Source organism: Bombina bombina, chromosome 6, assembly GCF_027579735.1.
Source record: "Bombina bombina isolate aBomBom1 chromosome 6, aBomBom1.pri, whole genome shotgun sequence".
In the NCBI taxonomy this organism is placed as follows: domain Eukaryota; kingdom Metazoa; phylum Chordata; class Amphibia; order Anura; family Bombinatoridae; genus Bombina; species Bombina bombina.
Window position 1 is genome coordinate 840,386,928 of NC_069504.1, and position 27,907 is coordinate 840,414,834.

Genomic DNA, 27,907 nt, shown 5'->3' on the forward strand with positions numbered 1-27,907 from the left:
GAGGCAATTTCAATGGGGAAATGGATGACATCTTCAATAGGTCCGCAAACCAAATTCAGCGAGACCACGCTGGAGCGATTAGAATCACAGAAGCCTGCTCCTTCTTGACATAGACTATCACCCAAGGAAGAAGGGCAAACGGAGACAACAAATAAATTAGACCGAAAACCCATGGTACCGCCAGAGCGTCAATCAGAATTGCTTGTGGATCCTATGATCTTGATCTGTACCTTGGCAGCTTGGCGTTAGACGAGACGCTATCAGATTAAACTCCGGAACTCCCCATCTGAGAGTTATCACTGAGAATACTTCCGGACGGGGAGCCCTCTTCCCTTGATGAAAAATCTGCCTGCTCAGATAATCCGCTTCCCGAGTCACCTCCTACATAGCAAAGGAGCTCCGACTTTCTCCCTGGTTGTTGATTTACGCCATTAAAGTAAAGAAGTCCGAAAAAAAACTGATAAACAGGGCCAAACTCAGATGAGGCCAAGCGATCAGAGTATCAAAGATTGCCCTCAACTCTAGGATATTTATTGGGAGGAAAATAGAAGTGGGTAGGGAACGCAGGGGTCAAATAGAAACCTCCCAAAATAATTCCTATAATTTAATTTTATATTGGAACACAATTTCTTTGTTTTTAACGATCAGTTCTTTTTACAGATCCAGGGCACAGCGATGGGCTCATCCTGTGCCCCGACCTACGCTAATATTTATCTAGGCTGGTGGGAGAGAGAGAGATTGTTTGTAATGACGAATTAATGGAATATACTCAGTACGTTAATTTATGGAGTAGATATATAGACAATCCTTTCATCATCTGGACAGGTGGTGAAAGCAAAGTCAAAGAATTTGTATCAATCTTGAATTGAAACAATCTGAATCTGAAATTAGCATACTATCTAAGTTCAGAAATGGTGGAATTTTTGGACATTAAGATATCTAAAAATGAACAAACCAACTTAAAACAGATCTATACAAAAAGGAGACTGCGACCAATTCCATTCTTAAATTTGATAGCTGCCATACCTGGCAAACCAAGAGAGCAATTCCAACTGGCAAATTTTTAAGAATAAGGCGCAATTGTTGTGATGACAGAGTTTTCCATGAGAGAGCACGAGAACTAAAAACCAGACTTAAAGCCAGAGGCTATACTTGTAGTGTGATACGTAAAGCATTTCAGAGAGCGAGACGCATACCAAGGCATCTTCTCCTGATACCCAAAATTAAGGTTGCTAACAGAGAAATGGAAAAAGTAAGGTTTGTGACTACTTGTAATGCACAATATCGGAATATACAAGATATTCTGAACGAATATGTTGGAATACTGAAATCTGACAATGAATTAACAGAATTTCTAGGTGAAAGAATTCAAACCAGTTGGAGAAGGGCTCCGACTATTGCAAATAAATTGGTAAGAAGTCATTTTACAAGAAGAAAGACCAATAGGAATCTTTGTGGGACTTATCCTTGTGGTTCCTGTAGTTTCTGCAAATATATGACTAATGAGAGAGAATTTAAGACATTCTCAGGTTATATGAAAAGAATGTACGGTTTCACTAACTGCAGGACTAGAAATGTGGTATATTGCCTATCTTGTGTATGTGAAAAATACAGAATTTATGCTTACCTGATAAATTTCTTTCTCTTGTGATGTATCGAGTCCACGGATTCATCCATACTTATGGGATATTCTCCTTCCCTACAGGAAGTGGCAGAGAGAGCACCCACAGCAGAGCTGTCCATATAGCTCCTCCCTTAGCTCCACCCCCCCAGTCATTCGACCGCTAGGAAGAAAAAGGAGAAACTATAGGGTGCAGTGGTGACTGAAGTTTTTAAAATAAAAATATACTACCTGTCTTAAATAGACAGGGCGGGCCGTGGACTCGATACTTCCTAAGAGAAAGAAATTTATCAGGTAAGCATAAATTCTGTTTTCTCTTGTAAGATGTATCGAGTCCACGGATTCATCCATACTTATGGGATACCAATACCAAAGCTTTAGGACACGGATGAAGGGAGGGACAAGACAGGTACCTTAAACGGAAGGCACCACTGCTTGTAGAACCTTGCTCCCAAAAATAGCCTCTGAAGAAGCAAAAGTATCAAATTTGGAAAATTTGGAAAAAGTATGAAGCGAAGACCAAGACGCCGCCTTACAAATCTGTTCAACAGAAGCCTCATTTTTAAAAGCCCATGTGGAAGCCACTGCTCTAGTAGAATGAGAAGTAATTCTTTCAGGAGGCTGCTGGCCAGCAGTCTCATAAGCCAAACGGATGAAGCTTTTCAGCCAAAAGGAAAGAGAGGTAGCCGTAGCCTTTTGACCTCTCCGTTTACCAGAATAAACAACAAACAATGAAGATGTTTGACGGAAATCTTTAGTTGCTTGTAAGTAGAACTTTAAAGCACGAAACACATCAAGATTGTGCAACAGACGTACCTTCTTTGATGAAGGATTAGGACACAGAGAAGGAACAACAATCTCCTGATTGATATTCCTATTAGAAACAACCTTAGGAAGAAACCCAGGTTTGGTACGCAAAACCACCTTATCTGCATGGAAAACTAGGTAAGGTGAGTCACACTGTAAAGCAGATAACTCAGAAACTCTTCGAGCTGAAGAGATAGCTACTAAAAACAAAACTTTCCAAGATAGAAGCTTAATATCTATGGAATGCATAGGTTCAAACAGAACCCCTTGAAGAACATTAAGAACCAAATTTAGGCTCCATGGTGGAGGAACAGGTTTAAATACAGGCTTGATCCCGACCAAGGCCTGACTAAACGCTTGAACGTCTGGGACATCTGCCAGACGTTTGTGTAAAAGAATAGACTAAGCAGATATTTGTCCTTTTAAGGAACTAACTGATAATCCCTTCTCCAATCCTTCTTGGAGAAAGGACAAAATTCTAGGAATCCTAATCTTACTCCATGAGTAACCCTTGGATTCACACCAACAAAGATATCTGCGCCAAATCTTATGATAGATTTTCCTGGTGACAGGCTTTCTAGCCTGAATCAGGGTATCAATGACAGACTCAGAGAAACCACGCTTTGATAGAATCAGGCGTTCAATCTCCAAGCAGTCACACACAGAGAAGTTAGATTTGGATGCTTGAATGGACCTTGGATTAGAAGGTCCTGCCTCATTGGCAGAGTCCATGGTGGAACAGATGACATGTCCACCAGGTCTGCATACCAAGTCCTGCGTGGCCACGCAGGCACTATCAGAATCACTGAAGCTCTCTCCTGCTTGATTCTGGCAACCAGACATGGGAGGAGAGGAAACGGTGGAAATACATAAGCCAGATTGAAGGACCAGGGCACTGCTAGAGCATCTATCAGTACCGCCTGGGGATCCCGGGACCTGGACCCGTAACAAGGAAGTTTGGCGTTCTGTCAGGACGCCATCAGATCCAATTCTGGTGTGCCCCATAGCTGAGTCAGCTGGGCAAATACCTCCAGATGGAGCTCCCACTCCCCCGGATGAAAAGCCTGACGACTTAGGAAATCCGCCTCCCAGTTCTCTACCCCTGGGATATGGATTGCTGAGAGATGGCAAGAGTGATCCTCCGCCCATCGGATTATTTTGGTTACCTCCATCATCGCTAGAGAACTCCGTGTTCCTCCTTGATAATTGATATAGGCTACAGTCGTGATGTTGTCCGACTAAAATCTGATGAATTTGGCCGCAGCTAGCTGAGGCCATGCCTGAAGCGCATTGAATATCGCTCTCAGTTCTAGAATGTTTATCGGGAGGAGAGATTCCTCCCGAGACCATAAGCCCTGGGCTTTAAGGGATTTCCAGACTGCACCCCAGCCTAGCAGGCTGGCATCTGTCGTCACTATGAGCCACTCTGGCCTGCGGAAACACATTCCCTGAGACAACCACCAGAGAAGAGAATCTCTGGTCTCTTGGTCCAGATGCAGTTGAAGAGATAAATCTGCATAATCCCCATTCCACTGTTTGAGCATGCATAGTTGCAGTGGTCTGAGGTGTAGGCGGGCATAAGGAACTATGTCCATTGCCGCTACCATGAGTCCGATTACCTCCATACACTGAGCCACTGATGGCAAAGGAATGGAATGAAGAGCTCGGCAAGTGATTAAAAGTTTTGATTTTCTGACCTCCGTCAGAAATTGTTACGGTTGCCTCTAGGCTGGCTGGAAGTTGGACCATAGAAAAGGATGCTCCTAGCGCTCACCAAAGGATCATCAGTACCGTAGACACTATAACTACTGCGTAGCCACCATACGTAATGCAGACTCTACGAACCACCGCTGCTGGGCTGGTATCTCGCCATCTGCTCTGCGCCCTGGACCTACGACCAGGCTCCAGTAGGTGAACCTCTTCCTTCTGTACAGCGAAGCAGGATCAGGAACAAGAGCTCTTACAGGAGCTCAGTAGCTAAGGGAGTATATAGAGCATAGCAATCCCTGTAGTGATTATAGCTGTCCCCTACAAACATGAGTCCACGCTGCAAGTTAGAGGGTCAGAATAGGTCTGATGCGCTGGAACACACAGCCTACTTTTTATTGAGGTTACATGCAAAAAGGACACTCTCAGGGGGAGGCATAAAATCCCCAATCACACATTTGATATATTTAGATAGAGAGGCAACGCCCTTTGACAGGCCATAGTAGAATTACATTTCTTCAGCAGATAACAAGTTTAAACACAAGAAAACAATGCAGTCCACCTTATCAACTAGCAGTCTGATTAGACAATGGGAATGTTTATCACTAAACTTAATTAGAGCTGATCCCAGCAAACTTGTATTTAGAATAGGTTCTTGAAGCTGAACAAAATTAACTCTTAATGGCACACAATGAAAACTAATGCTTTTGTAACAGTGCTCCCTTTCTGTGGAACACTCTGCCTGTGTGGTACTTGGTTCAGTAAGCCCTATTTACTGAACCAAGTGGGAGAAAGCCAGGGACAAGTTATTTTACAGGTCTGGGGACATAGTCTTAAAGGGGCATTGTTCACCAAAGTCACAATATGTCCCCAGACGGTTCTTAAAGGGCCATACACACCCAATAAAAGTTAATAGGTTTTCAGGGGCACAATCTTCCAGGGGCCATAGTCATGAGGAAGGAGGCTGGCAAATAGGCTTCTCCAAAATCCAGGGAAGCAGGGCAATTTTCCATTTAAAGGGCCAGTTACAAATAGCCTAGGGAGGGTGTGCCTAGCATGCACCCAAATGTAAAATAGAAAAAAGGGGGTGGGTCCTAGGCGCCAACCAACGGAGGCAGGTATTGATTGTACTAAAAAGATGAATCTTTAAATATTCAAGGAATAAATATGTATCAATTTATTACATTCAAAACATATAAAACATTGAAAACAATATAAACCAATATTTCATGGATCCATGATGGTTTTCACAAGACTATAGTCTTGAGAAAGGCCTAGTCTAGGCCGAAACGCGTTGGCATACTGGTGAGCTTGGTTTTAATTACCTATATTATATATCATATACAGTGTTGCACTATTTGTTTCTCTTTTGTTCCCTTTTAGGTATTTTATCGATGTATTTGTTTGTTATGGATCTTACCAAGGATTTTTAACGTCTGAATTAAGGATTTGTTTTCACTAGATCTTTAGTGCTTTTTAATATTATCACTGATTTTCTATTTTTGTCTTTTGATATTTTTGTCTTTTGATTTTTGTCTTTTGATTTTTGACCTTTGTTTATCATTTGAATTCAAGTTTTCCATACACCTCACGGATTTACAATTTTTTAATTTAGCAGCTGAACCACAATAATTTGACCCACTCAATGTTTACATTCTACTATTATTGACTTCACGTTATATTTCTACACGTCACTTTGGAGGAAACACTACTGGATTCACTTACATATAACCGGTTGAACATTTGAACATTTTTTATGTACGCCAATTTTTGTGAACACTATTTTTTGTGAATGCTATTTTTCTTTGTTGAAAGCTATTGTGTGCACTCAATCACTCACTTAGGTTGTTTATATTATTGAATGTACATGTCCTTCTAACTCCTCATCACTGGCTCACTAAGTCAGCGTCACATGCTATACTCCATTGGATATTTTTAGATATTTTTAGATTTGTTTATTATATATATATATATATTTTTGTTAAGTCAGACATGGATCCATGCGTCTGATTGCCATTTGTAAATTTTTATATGTATTAAAATGTACCTTTTACTAGCCTTTTAAGCTTTTTAGGGCTTACTCTCTCCCCATTTTAACTTTTGTAGTATATATATAACCTTGTGTGCTGAATACCGGATTTTGAGGATCTTGTTTGCTGAATACCGGATTTTCACCCACCCCCTTTTTTCTATTTTACATTTGGGTGCATGCTAGGCACACCCTCCCTAGGCTATAGGTACATAGTAGGCGCATATATCATCAATCCATTACGTATTCGCTCTCTCCTAGCAGATATAAGCAGCCACTCTCATTGTCTTTTTTGCCCATATTAGATTGGTTATATTTGGTCACTGTGAGATTAATACAACACAATGACAACTCTATCTTCTCTAAGACAAGACATTTGTATAGAGGTTAAATCAAACAACACAAATAATCATACTGAATCAGATGATGATGATACAATAGATGTAATATCTATTTTCAGAGATTTAGAAAAATTATTAATATCTGAAGTTAAGTTTAAGGCAGAAATATCCTTCCTCAAGAAATGTTTGGAGTTGGATATTATACCTAAAGGTCTTATGACGCACAAAGAATGCACCTTCCCATTGTCAGATGTTATTTCCGATAAATGGATGAAAGTCCTTATTGAAACATCAAGACAACTAATGAGATTAATTATAGAATACAGAGAATCTTTAGAGGTTGACATGGACCGCAAGATAAAAGAAAATGAGGAGATTCTACTTAACTTAGAAAATTTAGGGCAAGAATCTGAAGACCTAACTGAGAGAAGAGATCGTCTCATTAGAAAAGTGAAAAAAACTAGGGAAGACGTCATCAATAAGAAAACTAAAAAACTTATAAGAGAGTTAGAAAGTAAAGAAATAAAGGAAAACAAAGAGGATAATGTAGGTAATACAGACAATAAAGAAATAAACAATACTACAAAGGTTGATAATAATCCTACAGTTGACGTAAATGCTAACAGAAATCAATATAAGGATACACATAACTATGAACATAGAACTGATTCACACAGACGCGGGAATTATAAGAATAGAACATATCACCCAAATAGAGATTATGACAATAGACAATATCGGCACAGAGGTAATTATACGCAACCGCACTTTTCCAATAAAACCCATTGGAACAGACCTGATTACACTCATAATTACATAGGACAACATAATAGCCATGATTGGGAGCATAGTCATGATAAAAGGCTCAGATTTAGAGAGAACTACTATACGGATAGAAGAAGACAGCCTGGAGACAACAGAAGATACCCAGGTCAACAATGGACACCCACCTATACTCCAGAATGGAGGAACTATCACCAGTCCCCAAGGAGAGAAGAATATGAAAGGGGAAATTATCAGGGACAACGAGATGATTATGGATACAATTACGATCTCGACGAAAGTAACTATCATTCTAACAACTATCAAGAAGACCTCGGAAGGAGACATCACCATCATGAAGATAGAGAGGGTTATAGGACTCCTACATGGAAGAGCAGGGACAGATTCCACAGAGAGGAACATCCATTCCATACGAGAGCAAAGTGTGAACAAGAACCACACACCAAAGGGGTAGGTATGAGAACCAATGACAGGACCCCAACCACCCCAAAAACAAATAATTCCACATCTTTTTTAGAATTGGGTCTTCCACACGGAAAAATGAAAGAGAGGAACCTGAAACTACGATGAAATGTGGAAATAAATATTCCAACCACATCAGGAGTAAAAAGAAGACCCACAGAGGAAGGCGAGGGGGTCAAAAAATAAGAAAGAAGGAAGATGCAAAGGAGGCTGATCCAGAGAAAAACAATTGTATATTCAATCTAAGCTCCCACAGACTAACCAAAGAAGAACATTCGGTTCTGGAATTAGGACTCTCCTTCGCACCAACTAAAAGTATGGACAAATTCGATACCTTTGTGAATACAAAGGAATTCGTTAGGAAACTGACCCTAAAAAGGTTCTTTTCCAAAGGACCTACAGACGGAACAACATGGGCAACAAGGGATGGTATAAACTCAAGCGATGCCTATAAACACACAGAACTAAGACCAAAATCAGTCTTTTATTCTACCCAAAGCAAAGGAACAGCCATTGAGGCCTTTGAGACGATAGTGGTCAAAGAGCTAAAGGACATTAGGTCCAAACAGTTAAAGATCAGAAGACATAACCTGACCAATCAGCAGACCAATATAATTAAAGATCTGGAGAATAATCACAATCTTATCATCAAACCCGCAGACAAAGGAATTGTGATCATGAATGAAGCGGATTACAGACAGGAGAACCAAAGAATCCTTAGTGACCAGAACACATATAAAGCACTGTCTTCAAACCCCATCGAAAGATTCAGAAAAGAACTTGTGGTCCTATTAGAAGAAGCTAAGCAACTAGGGATTTTAAATGAGAAGGAGTTTAATTATATCAATGTCAGTAATCCAATCACTTCAGTGATATATCACTTACCAAAAATTCATAAATCCCTTCAATTACCACCTGATCGACCGATTATATCGGGGATTGGCTCGCTTTGTAGCAATTTATCTGAATATGTGGACCTGATGCTACAAAAATATGTGAGACAGCTTCCATCATACCAATCATACCAAAAAGTCAAAAAAGACTGGAGGGGCGGCAATTATGAGAAAAAGTTGCTAGCCGCAGAATCCAGGTGGATCTTTACATTAGACTGTCTTTTCCCCAAAGGTCTTAACAACAAAGAAGATCTCTCTCACCTATTCAACATGACCTAAATTTAAAGTATCTGGTTATACAATTCCCCTCAAATATGCAAACACAGACTGAAAATCAAGACACAGGTCTCTATGAATATGAAAGAATACAACAGTTATTCAAGAACTTTCATTGTCTCTTTAACACCATAGATAAGAATAAACAGATCATCTCATCTAAAAATATCATCTGGAGAAATTACTCCCCAGGCTAATATGTTGTTCTATCACGTCAAGAGGTGAAATTTTATCTCACACTCGAATAACAAACCCAACTCTAAAATTCCCTTCCAATGAGTATGACACATGTCCATAATTACTTTGCCCAAAAAGTTATAAATACTCTTAACATCAAGAGATTACACACATATACTAGCTCTAGATAAACCTAATTTTCAAGTCCCGATAACACTAAACTTTTTTATTTGCAAGTATCTTCAAATACATATTTAGGTAGAATATCATGACCTTCCTGCCAAACAAATATGATATTGGAATATATTTCTTTTGGTTATATCACACATTGCACATTAATCGATATCCTCTGGATAGGAAATATCCCACAAGATATAAATTAAGCCATATAGGTGGTTTCAATAGTTGATAGGAAATATCCCACAAGATATGTATTAAGCCATATAGGAGGTTTCAATAGTTGCAATACCTCCACTAATAGTGGTATAAACTCCCGCTAACAAATATCCAGTTAGACCCTGGGATCTTCACATATAGGTCTCTATGTATATATATTTATTAGCGGCTAGTTTCAATCAGTAATCTAGTTGCAATATTTTCCAATATGATTCGAGATAGAACCATACAAATAGTACATTATAAGCGACAGATTATTAATATCCCTACAGCAGTCACTAGACTAAAGTCATGTTCCTATGTACAAGCTTCATGTTCTCTAACTCTTAGATTTGGTTCTTATATGTACGTTATTACATTGAAAGATATATCGATTCACTCGCAGCATGACAAACATAATACCATCTCAATATAACGGAACGACCCAACACCCTTGCCCCACTCAACTACAGAGATTATTCCTCTATTTTATACTTAGAAGAAAGATACCATCTAGGACACATAAAATTAGCAATTAAGATTTATGCCGAAAGTACCCGATATTTATTTACGTTGGAAATCAATGAATATATAGGATATTGACAACACCCCCAAATTATCCAACGAGCTTAGTTTAGACCAATGTGTTTAGCCCAACCAAGGCGCTCTAACCCGTGATGTCACGACCAATCAGAGTTAACCTGATACGGAATACAAGGGAGTAAACAACATCACTCCCCTAAAACATTCATTAGAGTCATAAAGATTTTAAATATTTACTATTTAGTAATGAACCTTTTAAAACACTTACAAACATTTATAAATTGTCTTTGATCGCTAATACTAAGCGCTTAACGAAACTCTCACCGGAAGTGACGTCACGACAAAATCGGAGAAATGATCCATAAACTCAGATTTGACAACCTTAGGAATATCATATTTTAGAAAAATATATGTAGACATAATTCGATGTAAGTGGTTTTATTAAGAACCACTAAATGAGCAAAATAAGATACATTTTTAATAAACGGCTATACCGGAAGATTAGAAACCGGAAGTAATACACGATTTAATCAAAGGTCAAAACACCCTATATAAGGCACTTATCTATAAACCACAAACCAGTCTTGAGAAAGGCCTAGCACAGGCCGAAACGCGTAGACACTGGTAAGCCTTATTCTAGCTGTTTTTTATTGTTATACAATCTGCACCATATACCTTTTCTGTTCCTTTAGGAAGGGATCGTATTTGTATTCAAGTCCTCATTGTTAGACACACTTCTTCACAATCCCTGTGACATTCACTACAATCAAAACTACCTTGGTGATACTCACATCTATCAAGCATCAATCAAGCATTATATACTTTTAACAAGGACATCGTAGCCAACACTGAATTTTGTTGATCACATCACACTTGTTTTTCTTATTTGTTTGGACTCAGACACTCACACTTGGATTATATTGGGTTTTTGTTTTATTTTTCAAGTGATTTTTATTTTTTCTAGTGATTTTTAAGAGACATATGACACTTATTTTGGTTTTTTTGGATTGACAATTTTTTCATCATTTTTTCACATGTTTATCATCATTTAGTTATGATGGTCTAACACCATCACATCACATTTTTTCCTTTTTTTGATTGGAAGCACTACGGATTGTTTATATATATATTTTTTATATATCTATGCACACACACTATTCACTATTTAGGAATACCACCGGACCATAAACCTTCAGAATCCGGTATTCAGCAAACAATATCCTCAAAATCCGGTATTCAGCACACAAGGTTATATATATATATATACTACATATATATTTGGTATATACGTTTTGTATAGTCTTTATCTACACTTGTATTGCACCCCACACAGAGGACCCATCACAGCTATTGTTTATAAACTACGTCCATATTGTTTTAATATTTTTATATGTTTTTATGTTTTATTCCATTGTGAAAACCATCATGGATCCATGAAATATTGGTTTATATTGTTTTCAATGTTTTATATGTTTTGAATGTAATAAATTGATACATATTTATTCCTTGAATATTTCAAGATTCATCTTTTTAGTACAATCAATACCTGCCTCCGTTGGTTGGCGCCTGGGACCCACCCCCTTTTTTCCAGTTACAAATAGCAGTTTGTAACGTATCTCCCCTTTTGGAGGGAGACTAACCAGGCACCTGACCTTCTGTCGGTCAGTGCCTAAGTTAGTCTCGCAACCCACCCACAAATAAACATTAGCAGCAAAGTAGCCCCCCCCACAATAAGTAGTACTGGTCTGTAGGTTCCAGGTTGTAGGATGAAAGTGTAGCATCCTCGGCCTTCCTGGCGCAGCTGGGCAAATAGCTGGTGGTACTTGGGGGGCAGAGGCCAGTGGCACTCTGCCCTGGTGCCAGCGCTTCTGCTGGGGTGAGGGGTTTGCAGGCCAGTCCTGTAACAAGGGGGTCTGTAGGGCAGAGGCCAGCAGCGCTCTGTCCTGATGCCAGCTCTTCTGCTGGGGGAATTGGGGCATAGTCCTGCCCGGTGGCAAAGGGAACGTGGGGGTCAGTGGGGGTTAACATCTCCACTGTTAACCCTGGGCCCAAGTTAGGAGTTAGCTGGGGAGGGGGAGATTGGCTTACCTCCTCCTCCTGATACTCCGGTGGCCGTTGGGAAGGGAGGTCGATGCTCTCCGCTCCCTGTGGAACATGCTGCGGCTGGGGAGAGAGACCGGTTGTCTCCTCTCCCTGGAAGGCACACTCCAGCTGGGGAGGGAGGTCGATGCTCTCCCCTCCCTGTAGCTGGGTCTGTCGCTGGGGATCTGGGCCGCCTGCCCAGCATCCCTGTAGGGCCGGTAGAGAGACTGCGGTCCCATCTCCACCTGCCTGCTGGGGGTCCTCCCAGGACCAGTCTATGAGGCCTGCTGCCTCGGGTATCTCTGGTTGGGGTTGGGGAAAGAGACCGGTTGTCTCTTCCCTCTGCACGGTATACTGCCGTTAGGGAGGGAGGTCGCTGCTCTCCTCTCCCTGTAACTCACTTTCTCACTGGAGACCAGGTGTCCATGCCCTCAAACTCCACAGTTGGCGCTCAAAGGCTCGTGCCGCTTCGTTCTCAGTATCCAATTGCCGGATGATGCGACTACCTCCTGCGCAGGGTCTGGACCATATCGGACTAGCCGCCTCTTTACCTCTGGAACGAAATCAGCACCCTCATAGCGACGGATCCGGTTGAGGTGCTCTTCACAGGGTTCTGACCAGTATCTTGTCAGCTCCATGCTGCTGTAGGTAGGGACGCTGCGCAGTGGCTAGCGTTGCCCTCAATAACTCTCCTACGATACCAGTGCTGTTGGGGTGCTGCTCCTTGCACTAGGACACCATCCCACCACTACCGCCAAATGTTACGGTTGCCTCCAGGCTGGCTGGAAGTTGGACCGTAGAAAAGGATGCTCCTAGCGCTCACCAAAGGATCATCAGTACCGTAGACACTATAACTACTGCGTAGCCACCATACGTAATGCAGACTCTACGAACCACCGCTGCTGGGCTGGTATCTCGCCATCTGCTCTGCGCCCTGGACCTACGACCAGGCTCCAGTAGGTGAACCTCTTCCTTCTGTACAGCGAAGCAGGATCAGGAACAAGAGCTCTTACAGGAGCTCAGTAGCTAAGGGAGTATATAGAGCATAGCAATCCCTGTAGTGATTATAGCTGTCCCCTACAAACATGAGTCAAGGCTGCAAGTTAGAGGGTCAGAATAGGTCTGATGTGCTGGAACACACAGCCTGCTTTTTATTGAGGTTACATTCAAAAAGGAGACTCTCAGGGGGAGGCATAAAATCCCCAATCACACATTTGATACATTTAGATAGAGAGGCAACGCCCTTTGAAAGGCCATAGTAGAATTACATTTCATCAGCAGATAACAAGTTTAAACACAAGAAAACAATGCAGTCCACCTTATCAACTAGCAGTCTGATTAGACAATGGGAATGTTTATCACTAAACTTAATTAGAGCTGATCCCAGCAAACTTGTATTTAGAATAGGTTCTTGAAGCTGAACAAAATTAACTCTTAATGGCACACAATGAAAACTAATGCTTTTGTAACAGTGCTCCCTTTCTGTGGAACACTCTGCCTGTGTGGTACTTGGTTCAGTAAGCCCTATTTACTGAACCAAGTGGGAGAAAGCCAGGGACAAGTTATTTTACAGGTCTGGGGACATAGTCTTAAAGGGGCATTGTTCACCAAAGTCACAATATGTCCCCAGACGGTTCTTAAAGGGCCATACACACCCAATAAAAGTTAATAGGTTTTCAGGGGTACAATCTTCCAGGGGCCATAGTCATGAGGAAGGAGGCTGGCAAATAGGCTTCCCCAAAATCCAGGGAAGCAGGGCAATTTTCCATTTAAAGGGCCAGTTACAAATAGCAGTTTGTAACAGAAATATTTTCATTTCTACCGAGTCTATCAGAGTCCCTAGGAATGAAACTCTTTTTTATGTTCACCTTCCATCCGTGAGATCTCAGAAAAGCCAACACGATGTCCGTGTGAGACTTGGCTAGCTGGAAAGTCAATGCCTGAATTAAGATGTTGTTTAGATAAGGTGCCACTGCTATACCCCGCGGTCTTAGAACCGCCAAAAGGGACCCTAGCACCTTTGTGAAAATTCTGGGAGCCGTGGCCAACCCGAAAAGGAAGGGCCACAAACTGGTAATGCCTGTCCAGAAAGGCGAATCTGAGGAATTGATCTCTGTGAATAGAGATGTGTAGATACGCATCCTTTAAATCCACGGTAGTCATATATTGACCCTCCTGGATCAGAGGAAGAATAGTCTCCATCTTGAAAGATGGTACTCTGAGTAATTTGTTTAGAATTTTGAGATCCAAGATCAGTCTGAAAGTTCCCTCTTTTTTGGGAACCACAAACAGGTTGGAGTAAAAACCTAGCCCTTGTTCCGCTCTTGGAACTGGGCGGATTACTCCCATGGTATGTAGGTCGTCTACACAGCGTAAGAACGCCTCTCTCTTTGTCTGGTTTGCAGACAATTGAGAAATGTGAAATCTCCGGAATCTCATAACAAAGAAAGTATTACGTTTCTGGATCTTAATCTGTCACATAGAGATGGTGAAATCATCACGAGTCTCTTTAGAAAAGAAACGGACACAAATGCATATTTACATGCTAAGAGTGGCCATCACCGAAAATGGATCCAGAACATCCCATACGGACAGTTCCAGAGAGTGAAAAGGAACTGTACGGATGAGGACACTTTTAGAAAAGAATCTGAGATCCTTATGAATAGATTTTTAAGTAAGGGGTATGATGCTCAACATTTGCAAAATGCTTACATAACAGCGAGCAACCTCAATAGGTCAGATCTACTACAAAAGAAACAACATAAAAAATGTTTGAAAGATCAACCTTTATTTGTGACAAAATATAATAGAGCCTCGTGACAAATAGAAAAGAGTATAGCTAAACATTGGCCTATTCTCCTACAGGACTCTATTCAAAAAGATGTTCTGAATGAGAGACCAAATATAATATTTCGAAAGAACCTTGATTTTAAAAGTATTTTAGCACCTAGCAGACTGAAAGAGGTAGATAGACAAGTTAATTGGTTACAAAGAAGATCAAAAGGGTTTTTTAAGTGTGGGAGAAGGGGATGTGTGAGTTGTGCACATTATGATCCCTGTAACACTAATTTTTAATCATTGAAAGACAAGAATTAACAGTATGAAATTAAAGAGACCATTAACTGTAAGAGTACCCATGTTGTCTACCAGTTAACATGCTCATGTAAGAAGATTTACATAGGCCGAACAAAACGTAGTCTAAAAACTCGCTTTAGGGAACATCTGTCAAACATAGAGAAAGGTATTCTTAATCATGGAGTCTCAGCTCACTTCAATTTGATTCACAATGGAGATCCTAGTGGTCTAAAAGTAAAGGCAATTGAAAGGGTTCCACTTGATAAAAGAGGTGGAGATAGATTAATTAAATTGAGACGTAGAGAAACATTCTGGATTCATACTTTGGGATCAATGGAGCCCCATGGTATGAATAGAGAAATTGATCTTGCAGCATTTCTTATAGATGAGTAATATAGTGTAATATTGATTGGTATGATATCCAACATATACACAAGGTAAATTCTGTTTAGGCCTATATATATGTATACATATGTGTGTGTATAACCCACCTATGATTTCATTATGGTCTATGCACCTACTCGCTTATCCAGCACAGTCATATGGTTTAAATTGCAATATGTACACATATTTATATATTTTTAACTTATAGAGGAGCACTTGCCCCTGTACAGATATATGTGTATGTACAGATATGTATACATTTTTATAAAATGGTTTTATTATGTGTCTATTAATTACAAGTTCTATACCGTATTAATTCTTATGTATATATATATATATATATATATATAAAATATATTTTTTTATATGCACCACTTTTAATTGAATATAGTATCTATGAATCAAATAAAATATCTTTTTATGTAAATACTATTTTTAAGAATTTTTAAATGATGTATTGCCCTTATATAATATATGAGAATAGCCCTAAATGGGTTTAATATCAAGCGTATTGGGGGTTTGAAACAGTATCATGTTTTGATTGGGTAATGTTTTATGTAGGTATTGTACAGCATATCCTTTTTCACAGTGTGGCAATCAAATTTGTATGCTTAACTTAATATCGTTATAGCATAAGTTTATATCCATTTATTTCACATGCTGAGTATTGAACATTAGGCATACCGATGTCACACAGATCTATATAATGGGGATCGTAATCTACCAGTCATATCCTTAACTATTTCTTGTAGATATCCAAAAGGATATTAGGAAGGTTTGGTTGGACTAATAAAAGACGGCGGAGACTTGGTGTGGGCAGCCTCTGACGAAGTAGGAAGACGTCCTATGAAACGCATTAGGCCCCGCCCACCGTCTTCACGCCACGCCGTACACATCAGCTGGAGGAGAGCCGGCTTTACTTATACTGACAGCCTGGTGTAGTATGAGCTTTTGGCGACGATTTTAATAATTGTTGAGATCGAAATTTGCACTTTTCTACAGTGTATCTAAACAGTACTCTTTGAACACTGGAACTTTGTAAAGGATTGTTCTTACGCTGGATTGAACAGATCGTTAAGGAACCTTTGAGTGTCATATGTTTGCTGTGTTTTTACATACCTCATATGTTTGAGGGTCCTGAGTGTGAGTGTTTTATCGTGAATACCATAATAAATTACTTTTTGTACATACAGTCTGCATTTAGAGGTGTTTGCGCCTCCCTCTCCCCTTTCTTGTTTTTGTATTGTCTTCGATAGGTATAGTTGTACGCTTAGCAAGAGTAGAAATAGCTCCCTCCACCTTAGGAACAGTCTGCCACGAGTCCTGTATGGTGTCAGATATGGGAAACATTTTCTTAAAAACAGGAGGGGGAGCAAACGGAATACCTGGTCTATCCCACTCCTTAGTAACAATAGTCACAATCCTCTTAGGGACTGGAAAAACATCAGTGTAAACAGGAACCTCTAAGTATCTGTCCATTTTACACAATTTTTCTGGGACCACTATAGGGTCACAATCGTCTAGAGTAGCTAATACCTCCTTGAGCAATAAGCGGATGTGTTCAAGCTTAAATTTAAAGGCCGTCATATCAGAATCTGTCTGAGGGAGCGTCTTTCCTGAATCAGAAATCTCTCCCTCAGATAACAAATCCCTTACCCCTACTTCAGAACATTATGAGGGTATATCGGATACGGCTACTAAAGCGTCAGACGGCTCAGCATTTGTTCTTAACCCAGAGCTGTCACGCTTTCCTTGTAAACCAGGCAGTTTAGAGAAAACCTCTGTGAGGGTTTTATTCATAACTATGGCCATGTCTTGTAAAGTAAATTAATTTGACGCATTAGAGGTACTTGGCGTCACTTGTGCGGGCGTTACTGGTTGTGACACTTGGGGAGAGCTAGATGCTAAACCCTCATTTCCTTCTAACTGATAATCATCTATTGCAATATTTTTAAGTGCTAAAATAGGCTCTTTATAATTTATAGACATATTAGTGCAAGTGGGACACATTCTAAGAGGGGGTTCCACAATGGCTTCTAAACACATAGAACAAGGATTTTCCTTGGTGTCAGACATGTTAAACAGGCTAGTAATGAAACAAACAAGCTTGGAAAACACTTTAATCAAAGAAAATAACACTTTAAACAAAAACGGTACTGTGCCTTTAAGAGAAAAAAAGCTGCACAAACTCTGCAAAACAGTGTAAAAAAGCAGTAAACAAAACAACATTTTTACAGTAGCATCATAAAGCCTTAGTAACTTTGCACCACTATGCAAATAAACAATTAACCCCTTAATGTAAAAACCGTATTGAAAAAACTTAAAAAGCGGTAAAATAACGTTCAGCACCTTGCCACAGCTCTGCTGTGGCGCCTACCTGCCCTTTAGGAACGATTTGTGGGGAAAAAAACCTCTTTACAGCCCTCAAATGCAGCAGGAATCTCTGGAGAAGTAGCTGGATGCTTCTGAGGTAAATTAACTCAATGTTATGGGGCCTAAAAGAAACACCACAGAGTGTTTCTTAAACTAGCCATGTGGGTTAATAACCCTTAAACAAGCCACAAAGACCCCTTAAAGTCCCTCAAAAAACGTTTTATTTGTAATTAAACCAAAACGTTTTTTCCTATTAGTGTCACCAGTAACTATGAGCCCTTTATGCAAGCTTGGGTTCCTCTTTTACTGAATACAGCTTACCTTTCCCTCATGGGGATATTGCCAGCCTTTTCTAGAAAAAACACAGTCTGTCTAGAAAATAGGCTGAACATACCTTAATGCAGTTTAGCCTGCAAACTGTTCCCCCAACTGAAGTTTTCCTGTACTCTTCGGCCCTTGTGAGAACAGCAGTGGATCTTAGTTACAAAATGCTAAGCTCATCATCCTCCTTGCAGAAATCTTCATCCCTTTTCTGCCAGAGAGTAAATAGTACACACCGGTACCATTTAAAATAACAAACTTTTGCTTGAGAAAATAAAAACTAACATTTTTGTCACCACACTCCCTTTGCCCTTCCTAGCAGTTAAGCAGGCAGAGAGAATGACTAGGGGGTGGAGCTAAGGGAGGAGCTATATGGACAGCTCTGCTGTGGGTGCTAGAATATCCCATAAGTATGGATGAATCCGAGGACTCGATACATCTTACAAGAGAAAAGTACATAGGGATCACCACAAGAGAGTTACGCACGAGATTGGGTAAACACCTCAATAGTATTAAAATCTTTGAGGAGGCTAAGAAGAAGGATAAAGTTTTGACACTAGTAGCGAGACATTATCTAAAAACACATAGTAACAAACCCCAATTAAAAGTATTGTTTTTTCAAACAATCAAACCTGGGATAAGAGGTGGCAGCATTGAATCAATGCTACTACAAGCTGAATGCAGGTGGATATTTTGGTTGCAAACACTGATTCCACAAGGTCTTAAGAACAAGATGTTTATGGGGCGTACTTATAACCAGGTTCATTGAAACTGACTGTAATTTGGAGACAAGAATAGTCTCATGTGATGTTACTCCTCTGTTTTATATGGATTACATAAAAATTCACATCTCAAGGATTTTTCTAGCCATGCTGTTATCACATCTTTAGGTCTCACAAATGACGCAGCATTTTGCTCTATTTATATACGCATCATAGCTTTTATTTAATGTGAGATCCAATTCTGTAATAAGTGATTGTCCACTGTATATGTTGCTGTGTAATAGGCAACATGTGTGTGCCAAAACTGAGTGTCATGACGGATAATCAGCATGATCATCTATAAGCGGAGTACCTATTCCCCTGCATATGAGTTTTGGGAATATCCATATATGCACTAAAATAAACTATACATCACGATTGCCAGGTAACTTTTTTCGGTGTAATTTGATAGGTACAAATAAAAGTGCCAATTTCAATCTATAATATAGATTCTAAGGAACTATATTCATTGACCAAACTGATTATTTTAACTTTTTGAATCAAACTGTCTCCCCCAATGAATCATAGATAATACATATATCATATAGGGTTGAAAGTTTGACTTTTGTTATAATCATCGCTACATCAAAGTGTTTTTTCAAATATGACACATCATGTCAGATGACCTGCTAAGCACTATATGACTAAACCGGAGGATCTTATGTCACGCACTATCATCAGTCTAGATGCGATACCGATGTGAATGGGTCGCATCGAGACAAGATCTGCAGTAATAACTCACAATAGGGATGCCGGCGAAAGTGTGTAAACTAGACTACTTATTTGTGTTTACTGCGTTGTGATGGTTACTGTGATGACGTAGGTTCATGTGATCCAATAGCATCACGTGACCGACGATTAACCAATGATTGAGTCTTGCTTTAGGATAGGTTATTATGAGGGCATGTTACGCTGCACCCCTGTAATTGGTCACAAATGTGTATTTCTTGAGGGATGATTACCCGGTTCAGGTAAGCCTTTGAGAAAGTCGTATAGGTGAAATGAGTATCAGGCGTATTCTTTTCTGATTCCCTTCAGCCTTTTCTTATTAAGAGAAATATATTATTGTATTGTTTGGCTATTTGGCCGTCTGTGACCACCCTAAAATTACCGGCTCTCACAAGCGTACACCTTAGCTAGTTTAATTGGTGTGAGGATCTTCCTCTGTTTATAGTTAACTTTTGGTGTCGCTTGACATCTAGCTATCAGGGCAATTTATACTTGTGGTCACTTATAATACACGTGTGAATTTCACGCTTTCTTATCTGATTGCCAGGGCTGTTGGGACTCATTACCTTTGTGGTATTTTAATCTAAGTATTATTGCACACACTGCACATCCTTTTATTTTTACTGAGTATTATTAAATCTTATGTATTATTGTAACCTGAGAGGTTACTTCCCTCCTTTGATAGATTTTGTTTGAGTGCTCTGTAGGTGCCGCTGCCCCTTCTTTTCTCATTTACTCCATATTTATTGGGAAGGCAGACTCCTCCTGAATCCAAAATTTTAAGGATCCCCGAACAGCTCCCCAGTCCGAAAGGCTGGCATCCGCGGTCACAATCTCCCAAGATGGTCTCAGGGAGCATGTTTCTTGGGACAGATTGTCCTGAGAGATCCACTAGGACAGAAAATCTCTAGTCTAAAAGTCTAAGACTATCCGCAGAGAAAGGTCTGAGTGGTCTCCGTTCCATTGTCTGAGCACGCATAACTGTAGAGGTCTACAATTGAAACAGGCAAACAGAATAATGTCCATGGAAGCCACCATCAGACCAATAACTTCCATACATAGAGCCACTGATAGACGGACAGAGGACTGAAGTGAAAGACGAAGAAGTTTGGATTTTCTGACCTCCCTCAAGAAAATCTTCATTGAGATCAAGTCTATGACCGCCCCCCCAAAAAAATACCCTGGTGTTTGACACCAAGGAACTCTTTTCCAGATTTACCTTCCACCCGAGGGAATGTAGAATTGACAACAGAGATTCCATCTGGGATCTTGCTAAATGAAAAGATGGCGTCTGAACCAAGAGATCGTCCAGGTACAGAGCCACCACAATTCCCTGAAATCTGACCCCCACCAAAAGAGCCCCTAGAACCTTTATAAAGATTTGAGGAGCAGTGGCAAGGCCGAAAGGAAAGGCTACAAATTGGAAGTGTTTGTCCAGAAAGGCAAACTGCAGGATTTGGTAATGTCCCCTGTGAATAGGAATATGAAGGTACGCGTCCTTCAGGTCTATAGAAGTCAAGAATTGACCCCCTGAACAAAAGGGAGAATTTTTGGGTGTTGCCTGGTATTGAACCTGGGGCTCCAGGTTCAGAAACCAGTTTGCTCTGTCTGCGCCACTGAAGAATGTCTTTGTTTCTACAATAAAAATTAGAAATAAACGAATTAGTGTCTAAAAACACAGAGAAAATGAAAACTTGTGTCACAGACATAAGGATATATCCCTCAGTATGAGGAAAATTATAATAAAATATTCCTAAAAAGGAAACATACACAATTAAATATTAGTATAATAAGACACTAAGAAATAAAGTATGGTACATGGACTCATACCTGTCACAAACCCTTAGGTAAAATCCCCTAGATAAGAGAGAGATAACTATAGGGTCCTAGATATAAAATAGGGCAGCCTACAGACACAGACAAAAGTTAAAATCACCTCAATAAGAGAGAGAGATTAAAATAAGTCCATATGAATGAACTAGGACAACGCAGATATCGCAGACCCTATAAAAAATAACCTCAATAAGAGATGAATAAATTCAAGCCCTTGTGTATAAAGTAAGCAACATAAATGTCGCAGACATTATAAAAAAATCCCTCAATAAGAGAGTAATTAATAAAATCCCCTATTTAACAAATAGGACTATATACATGTCGCAGACCTAAATAAAATCCGCTCATAAAAGAGAGAGATTAATACAAGTACCTATAACATAGGGCAATATCGGTAATATTGACCTCAGAATGAGAGAAATAATATACAGAATTCCTATAGAAATTAGGAAAACAGAAGTATATAATATTAAATATTATAATGATAGAAAAATATGTAAAGCCCCACACTATGATTAAACTCCTCAGTATGAGAGAATGAAAAAGTAACTTATATACATGTCTTAACCTAGCATATTACTGTGCTGTGCTATGCTAGGGATTGAATCCTTTGACCTACTGAAATAGATTATAAAAAGGCAAAAAAAGGAACATTTACAATGAACTGCCACCAGATACAAATAAAAACGCACAAATTTCCAGAGAACTATGCCTAGAAAAATGAAGTGCAGAAACAAGCAGGCTATTAGAAACAAACTCATAATATCATAAAAACGGGCTAGTTCATAGAAAATATATGAACACCAAAAGATCTCAATTCAGTTCACATTTAAAATAACCGGCATCGTCCTACATCTGCAGATTTCCTCCCCCATCACACACATTAAGTATCTTATTGAGGAATGATAGAGCGTAACACTAACAGCTCTAAAACCAACGATTGTAATATAAACGATCCCTCAGTTGGGGTTATCAGAGCTGAACGCACCACCGCGAAAATAACAGAGCGGCATTAGGTATCCGCCAACAATGGCGGAGTAAATTACATGACCAGCAATTAGTCAGGACTCTGCTTAGTAAACCAAAAGGGAAGTCCGACCAGATACCCGCTTAAGAGGTTAGCAAACCACAGAGGAGTTAAAAACATTTAAAGGAAAACAACAGCCTAGTACTTACGGCCATAACCCTTATAACAAAATCAGATGCAAAAAACATACTGCGCCATCAAAGGTCCTATTCCTCACAAATTAACCAACAGAGGGAATATGCAATAAATATTGTGCCCAAAACTCTAAGCACTATAAGGATCCGTAAAAATGGACCGAGTAGGGAAAACAAAGTGTGAGAGAAAGTATTACCATAACACCCAATCCCCACACACCATAAATCCAGGGTTATCAATAGAAATACCCTGCTATGGGAGCGTCAAAATTCCCTGTACTTGGTAAAAACCAGCTAGCTGCTCAGCCGCAATATATCTGAAGTAACAGATATATATATATATATAAACTATATATATATATATATATATATATATATATATATATATATACTGCTCAAAAAAATAAAGGGAACACTAAAATAACACATCCTAGATCTGAATGAATAAAATATTCTAATTAAATACTTTGTTCTTTACATAGTTGAATGTGCTGACAACAAAATCACACAAAAATTAAAAAATGGAAAACAGAATTTATGTTTACCTGATAAATTACTTTCTCCAACGGTGTGTCCGGTCCACGGCGTCATCCTTACTTGTGGGATATTCTCCTCCCCAACAGGAAATGGCAAAGAGCCCAGCAAAGCTGGTCACATGATCCCTCCTAGGCTCCGCCTTCCCCAGTCATTCGACCGACGTAAAGGAGGAATATTTGCATAGGAGAAATCATATGATACCGTGGTGACTGTAGTTAAAGAAAATAAATTATCAGACCTGATTAAAAAACCAGGGCGGGCCGTGGACCGGACACACCGTTGGAGAAAGTAATTTATCAGGTAAACATAAATTCTGTTTTCTCCAACATAGGTGTGTCCGGTCCACGGCGTCATCCTTACTTGTGGGAACCAATACCAAAGCTTTAGGACACGGATGAAGGGAGGGAGCAAATCAGGTCACCTAAATGGAAGGCACCACGGCTTGCAAAACCTTTCTCCCAAAAATAGCCTCAGAAGAAGCAAAAGTATCAAACTTGTAAAATTTGGTAAAAGTGTGCAGTGAAGACCAAGTCGCTGCCTTACATATCTGATCAACAGAAGCCTCGTTCTTGAAGGCCCATGTGGAAGCCACAGCCCTAGTGGAATGAGCTGTGATTCTTTCAGGAGGCTGCCGTCCGGCAGTCTCATAAGCCAATCTGATGATGCTTTTAATCCAAAAAGAGAGAGAGGTAGAAGTTAAACACTAAAAAACTCTAAGCCATCTCCGTGGAGATGTTGCCTGTACAACGGCAAAGAGAATGACTGGGGAAGGCGGAGCCTAGGAGGGATCATGTGACCAGCTTTGCTGGGCTCTTTGCCATTTCCTGTTGGGGAGGAGAATATCCCACAAGTAAGGATGACGCCGTGGACCGGACACACCTATGTTGGAGAAATTAAAATTTTCAACCCATGGAGGTCTGGATTTGGAGTCACACTCAAAATTAAAGTGGAAAAACACACTACAGGCAGATCCAACTTTGATGTAATGTCCTTAAAACAAGTCAAAATGAGGCTCAGTAGTGTGTGTGGCCTCCACGTGCCTGTATGACCTCCCTACAACGCCTGTGCATGCTCCTGATGAGGTGGCGGATGGTCTCCTGAGGGATCTCCTCCCAGACCTGGACTAAAGCATCCACCAACTCCTGGACAGTCTGTGGTGCAAAGTGAAGTTGGTGGATGGAGCGAGACATGATGTCCCAGATGTGCTCAATTGGATTCAGGTCTGGGGAACGGGAGGGCCAGTCCATAGCATCAATGCCTTCGTCTTGCAGGAACTGCTGACACACTCCAGCCACATGAGGTCTAGCATTGTCTTGCATTAGGAGGAACCCAGGGCCAACCGCACCAGCATATGGTCTCACAAGGGGTCTGAGGATCTCATCTTGATACCTAATGGCAGTCAGGCTACCTCTGGCGAGCACATGGAGGGCTGTTCGGCCCCTCAAAGAAATGCCACCCCACACCATTACTGACCCACTGCCAAACTGGCCATGCTGGAGGATGTTGCAGGCAGCAGAACGTTCTCCACGGCGTCTCCAGACTGTCACGTCTGTCAAATGTGCTCAGTGTGCCCCTACTTTCATCTGTGAAGAGCACAGGGCGCCAGTGGCGAATTTGCCAATCTTGGTGTTCTCTGGCAAATGTCAAACGTCCTGCACGGTGTTGGACTGTAAGCACAACCCCCACCTGTTGACGTTGGGTCCTCATACCACCCTCATGGAGTCTGTTTCTGACCGTTTGAGCAGACACATGCACATTTGTGGCCTGCTGGAGGTCATTTTGCAGGGCTCTGGCAGTGCTCCTCCTGTTCCTCCTTGCACAAAGGCGGAGGTAGCGGTCCTGCTGCTGGGTTGTTGCCCTCCTACGGCCTCCTCCACGTCTCCTGATGTACTGGCCTGTCTCCTGGTAGCGCCTCCATGCTCTGGACACTACGCTGACAGACACAGCAATCCATCTTGCCACAGCTCGCACTGATGTGCCATCCTGGATGAGCTGCACTACCTGAGCCACTTGTGTGGGTTGTAGACTCCGTCTCATGCTACCACTAGAGTGCAAGCACCACCAGCATTCAAAAGTGACCATAACATCAGCCAGAAAGCATAGGAACTGAGAAGTGGTCTGTGGTCACCACCTGCAGAACCACTCCTTTATTGGGGGTGTCTTGCTAATTGCCTATAATTTCCACCTGTTGTCTATCCCATTTGCACAACAGCATGTGAAATTGATTGTCACTCAGTGTTGCTTCCTAAGTGGACAGTTTGATTTCACAGAAGTGTGATTGACTTGGAGATACATTGTGTTGTTTAAGTGTTCCCTTTATTTTTTTGAGCAGTGTATATATATATAATAAAATATGAACCTCTTCAGGAGGTAGCTGGTCCCACCAGGTCCCTGATCTTCCAGTTCTGCCTTCAAGATATCTTCCTGTGAAATATATATGAAAAAGACTTACCCTCCAGGGTCTTCAGAAGTGAAGCAGTCACAGCAGCTTCAGGTCTGAGAGCCTCATCCAACCGCTGACAGGGACCTGAAGAAAAAAGAAAAGCAGAGTAACCAACCCTGGTTTTCTATATAGGGGTAGCATAAATATTGGAAGGTAAGCAAGGACTACCTCGCCGTCTTCCAACTGCTAAAAGCCACCATTACTCTTACTAAAGAGGATTACATGGACACAGCATAGCCCCAATCCTTGCTTGCAGGGAAAACTACCCATTAAAGGATTATACTTGAATTTCTTCAGACACCATCTTCGCACATCCTCCTGATGTATAAGGCAAAGAATGACTGGAGATTGTGGGAAGTGGGAGTATACTTAAAGCTCTTCTGGGGTGTTCTTTGCCTCCTCCTGCTGGCCAGGAGTTAATTTCCACTAGTAATTGAATGGATTTGTGGACTCTCCATGCCATTGGAAAGAAAGTAGCTGCGTTTAACAGTTTAATCCATACTCATGTTCTCACCCTGAGCTTGCATGCGTGTCCTGACCAAAGCCAAAGGGTAGCTGGCTATCTGTCCACATGTACTGGATACTGTACCACACGCAAGTAACACCAGAATTCCTGGATCAGCACTGGTACTTGCTCTGTACCTCTGCAACCAGGTGTTCTTTAGAGTCTATTATGTGAAAAGAGAAAAAACGGGCAAAGGAATAAGGTAGAGAGGTGGAGGAATTGTGGTAGAGAAAATCAGAAGGATAAAAGAGGGTAAAGGATAACTTAAAGGTAAGATGGGTGGCTGTGAAAGAGGAGAGAAAGAGAGCAGCATAAATATTTAGACGGGTTCATATTAAAATAATTTAAGGGATATTAAGAGATATACATGGTAAGTTATAGAAAGCTGTACTTTTGTGTGACCAACATGTGATAATCAAGAAACTATTGAGATGAGATTAGGTATTACATTGTAGCATATTACCTCATATACTGCCAGATCTATTCCTGCATATGGCACAATGCCAAGGAGGTTGGGAACGTAACCCTTGGAGAAGGCTCTTACTCCCTCGGTACGCAATATGTGCCGGGCACAGTCAGCCATTCCAGAATACTGCCCAGTCCGGCGGAGAGCTAGACGAGTCTTCAGCACCTAGATGTAAAACAGAAGCGTGTACCAATCCATATCATTTTACTACTTGATCGTATGTCTACCTTTTTCAACCCCTGTCTTTCTTTCTTTTTCTAATTTAACTGCTGCATTTTCTTCACATTCCTTTCTCCAACTTGCACCAGGTTATGCTTTATCCCTTTTCCTTTATCTATGAGTCTATGTGCAAGAATTTGGGCCATTAAACACAATTTTAGTCCACTTACATATTTATTTGTATGCAATGCTATCTGATGAGCCAAATGAATGAGTTTTTGGGTTACAGACATTACTAGTTAAGTTCCCGTACTTTTATATGTGCACAGAGATTGTCTCATTGAAATGACACCAGGCATTACTTATATACTCTCCCCCTTCTACAAACTAGATAATGCCTTCTGTAAAACTCATAAGTAGATACTGCCTTCTGTAGCAGCCATAACTAGATACGGCTTCCTGTAGAGGTCATATACATAGTGCCTCCACAATTAAGTAGGCTAGCCCAAGTCCATAGTTATATTGGATCTTTCTCAGAAACTTAACACAAGGCACCTAAGTCTGCCATCAGGGCCGGACTGAGACCAAAAAAAGGCCCGGACATTTTTGGGCAAAAAGGCCCACTACCCTCCCCCTCTGCTCACTATTTCTTATGCACATACATGCAGGCACACAACATACACAACACACATGCTACACAGCATTCACATACATGCAGCCACACAACATAAAGACAGTACACAGCATTTACATACATGCAGGCACACAACACACACACACTACATAGCATTCACATATATGCAGGCACACAACACACACTACACAGCACTCACATACATGCAGGCACACAACACACACACACACTACATTCACATACATGCAGGCACACAACACACACTACACAGCATTCCCATACATGCAGGCACACAACACACACTACACAGCATTCCCATACATGCAGGCACACAACACACACACAGTACACAGCATTTACATACATGCAGACGCACAACATACACAGCATTCACATACATGCAGAAGCACAACACACACTACACAGCATT

At 40.6% G+C, this 27,907-nt stretch overlaps 1 protein-coding gene across 2 annotated transcripts in view; it reads right to left on the reverse strand.

Annotated features, from left to right (window-relative positions):
* The window catches only part of LOC128663748 (calcium-binding mitochondrial carrier protein SCaMC-3), a 173,028-nt gene that overhangs the window by 13,866 nt on the left and 131,255 nt on the right, over positions 1-27,907 (reverse strand). For both annotated transcript variants that reach the window (XM_053718230.1, XM_053718231.1), the window contains 2 exons: positions 26,682-26,849; positions 26,228-26,381 (listed from right to left, as the gene is read on the reverse strand). In XM_053718230.1, the coding sequence (XP_053574205.1) occupies positions 26,228-26,381; positions 26,682-26,849 (322 nt within the window). The remainder of the gene's footprint in view (positions 1-26,227; positions 26,382-26,681; positions 26,850-27,907) is intronic.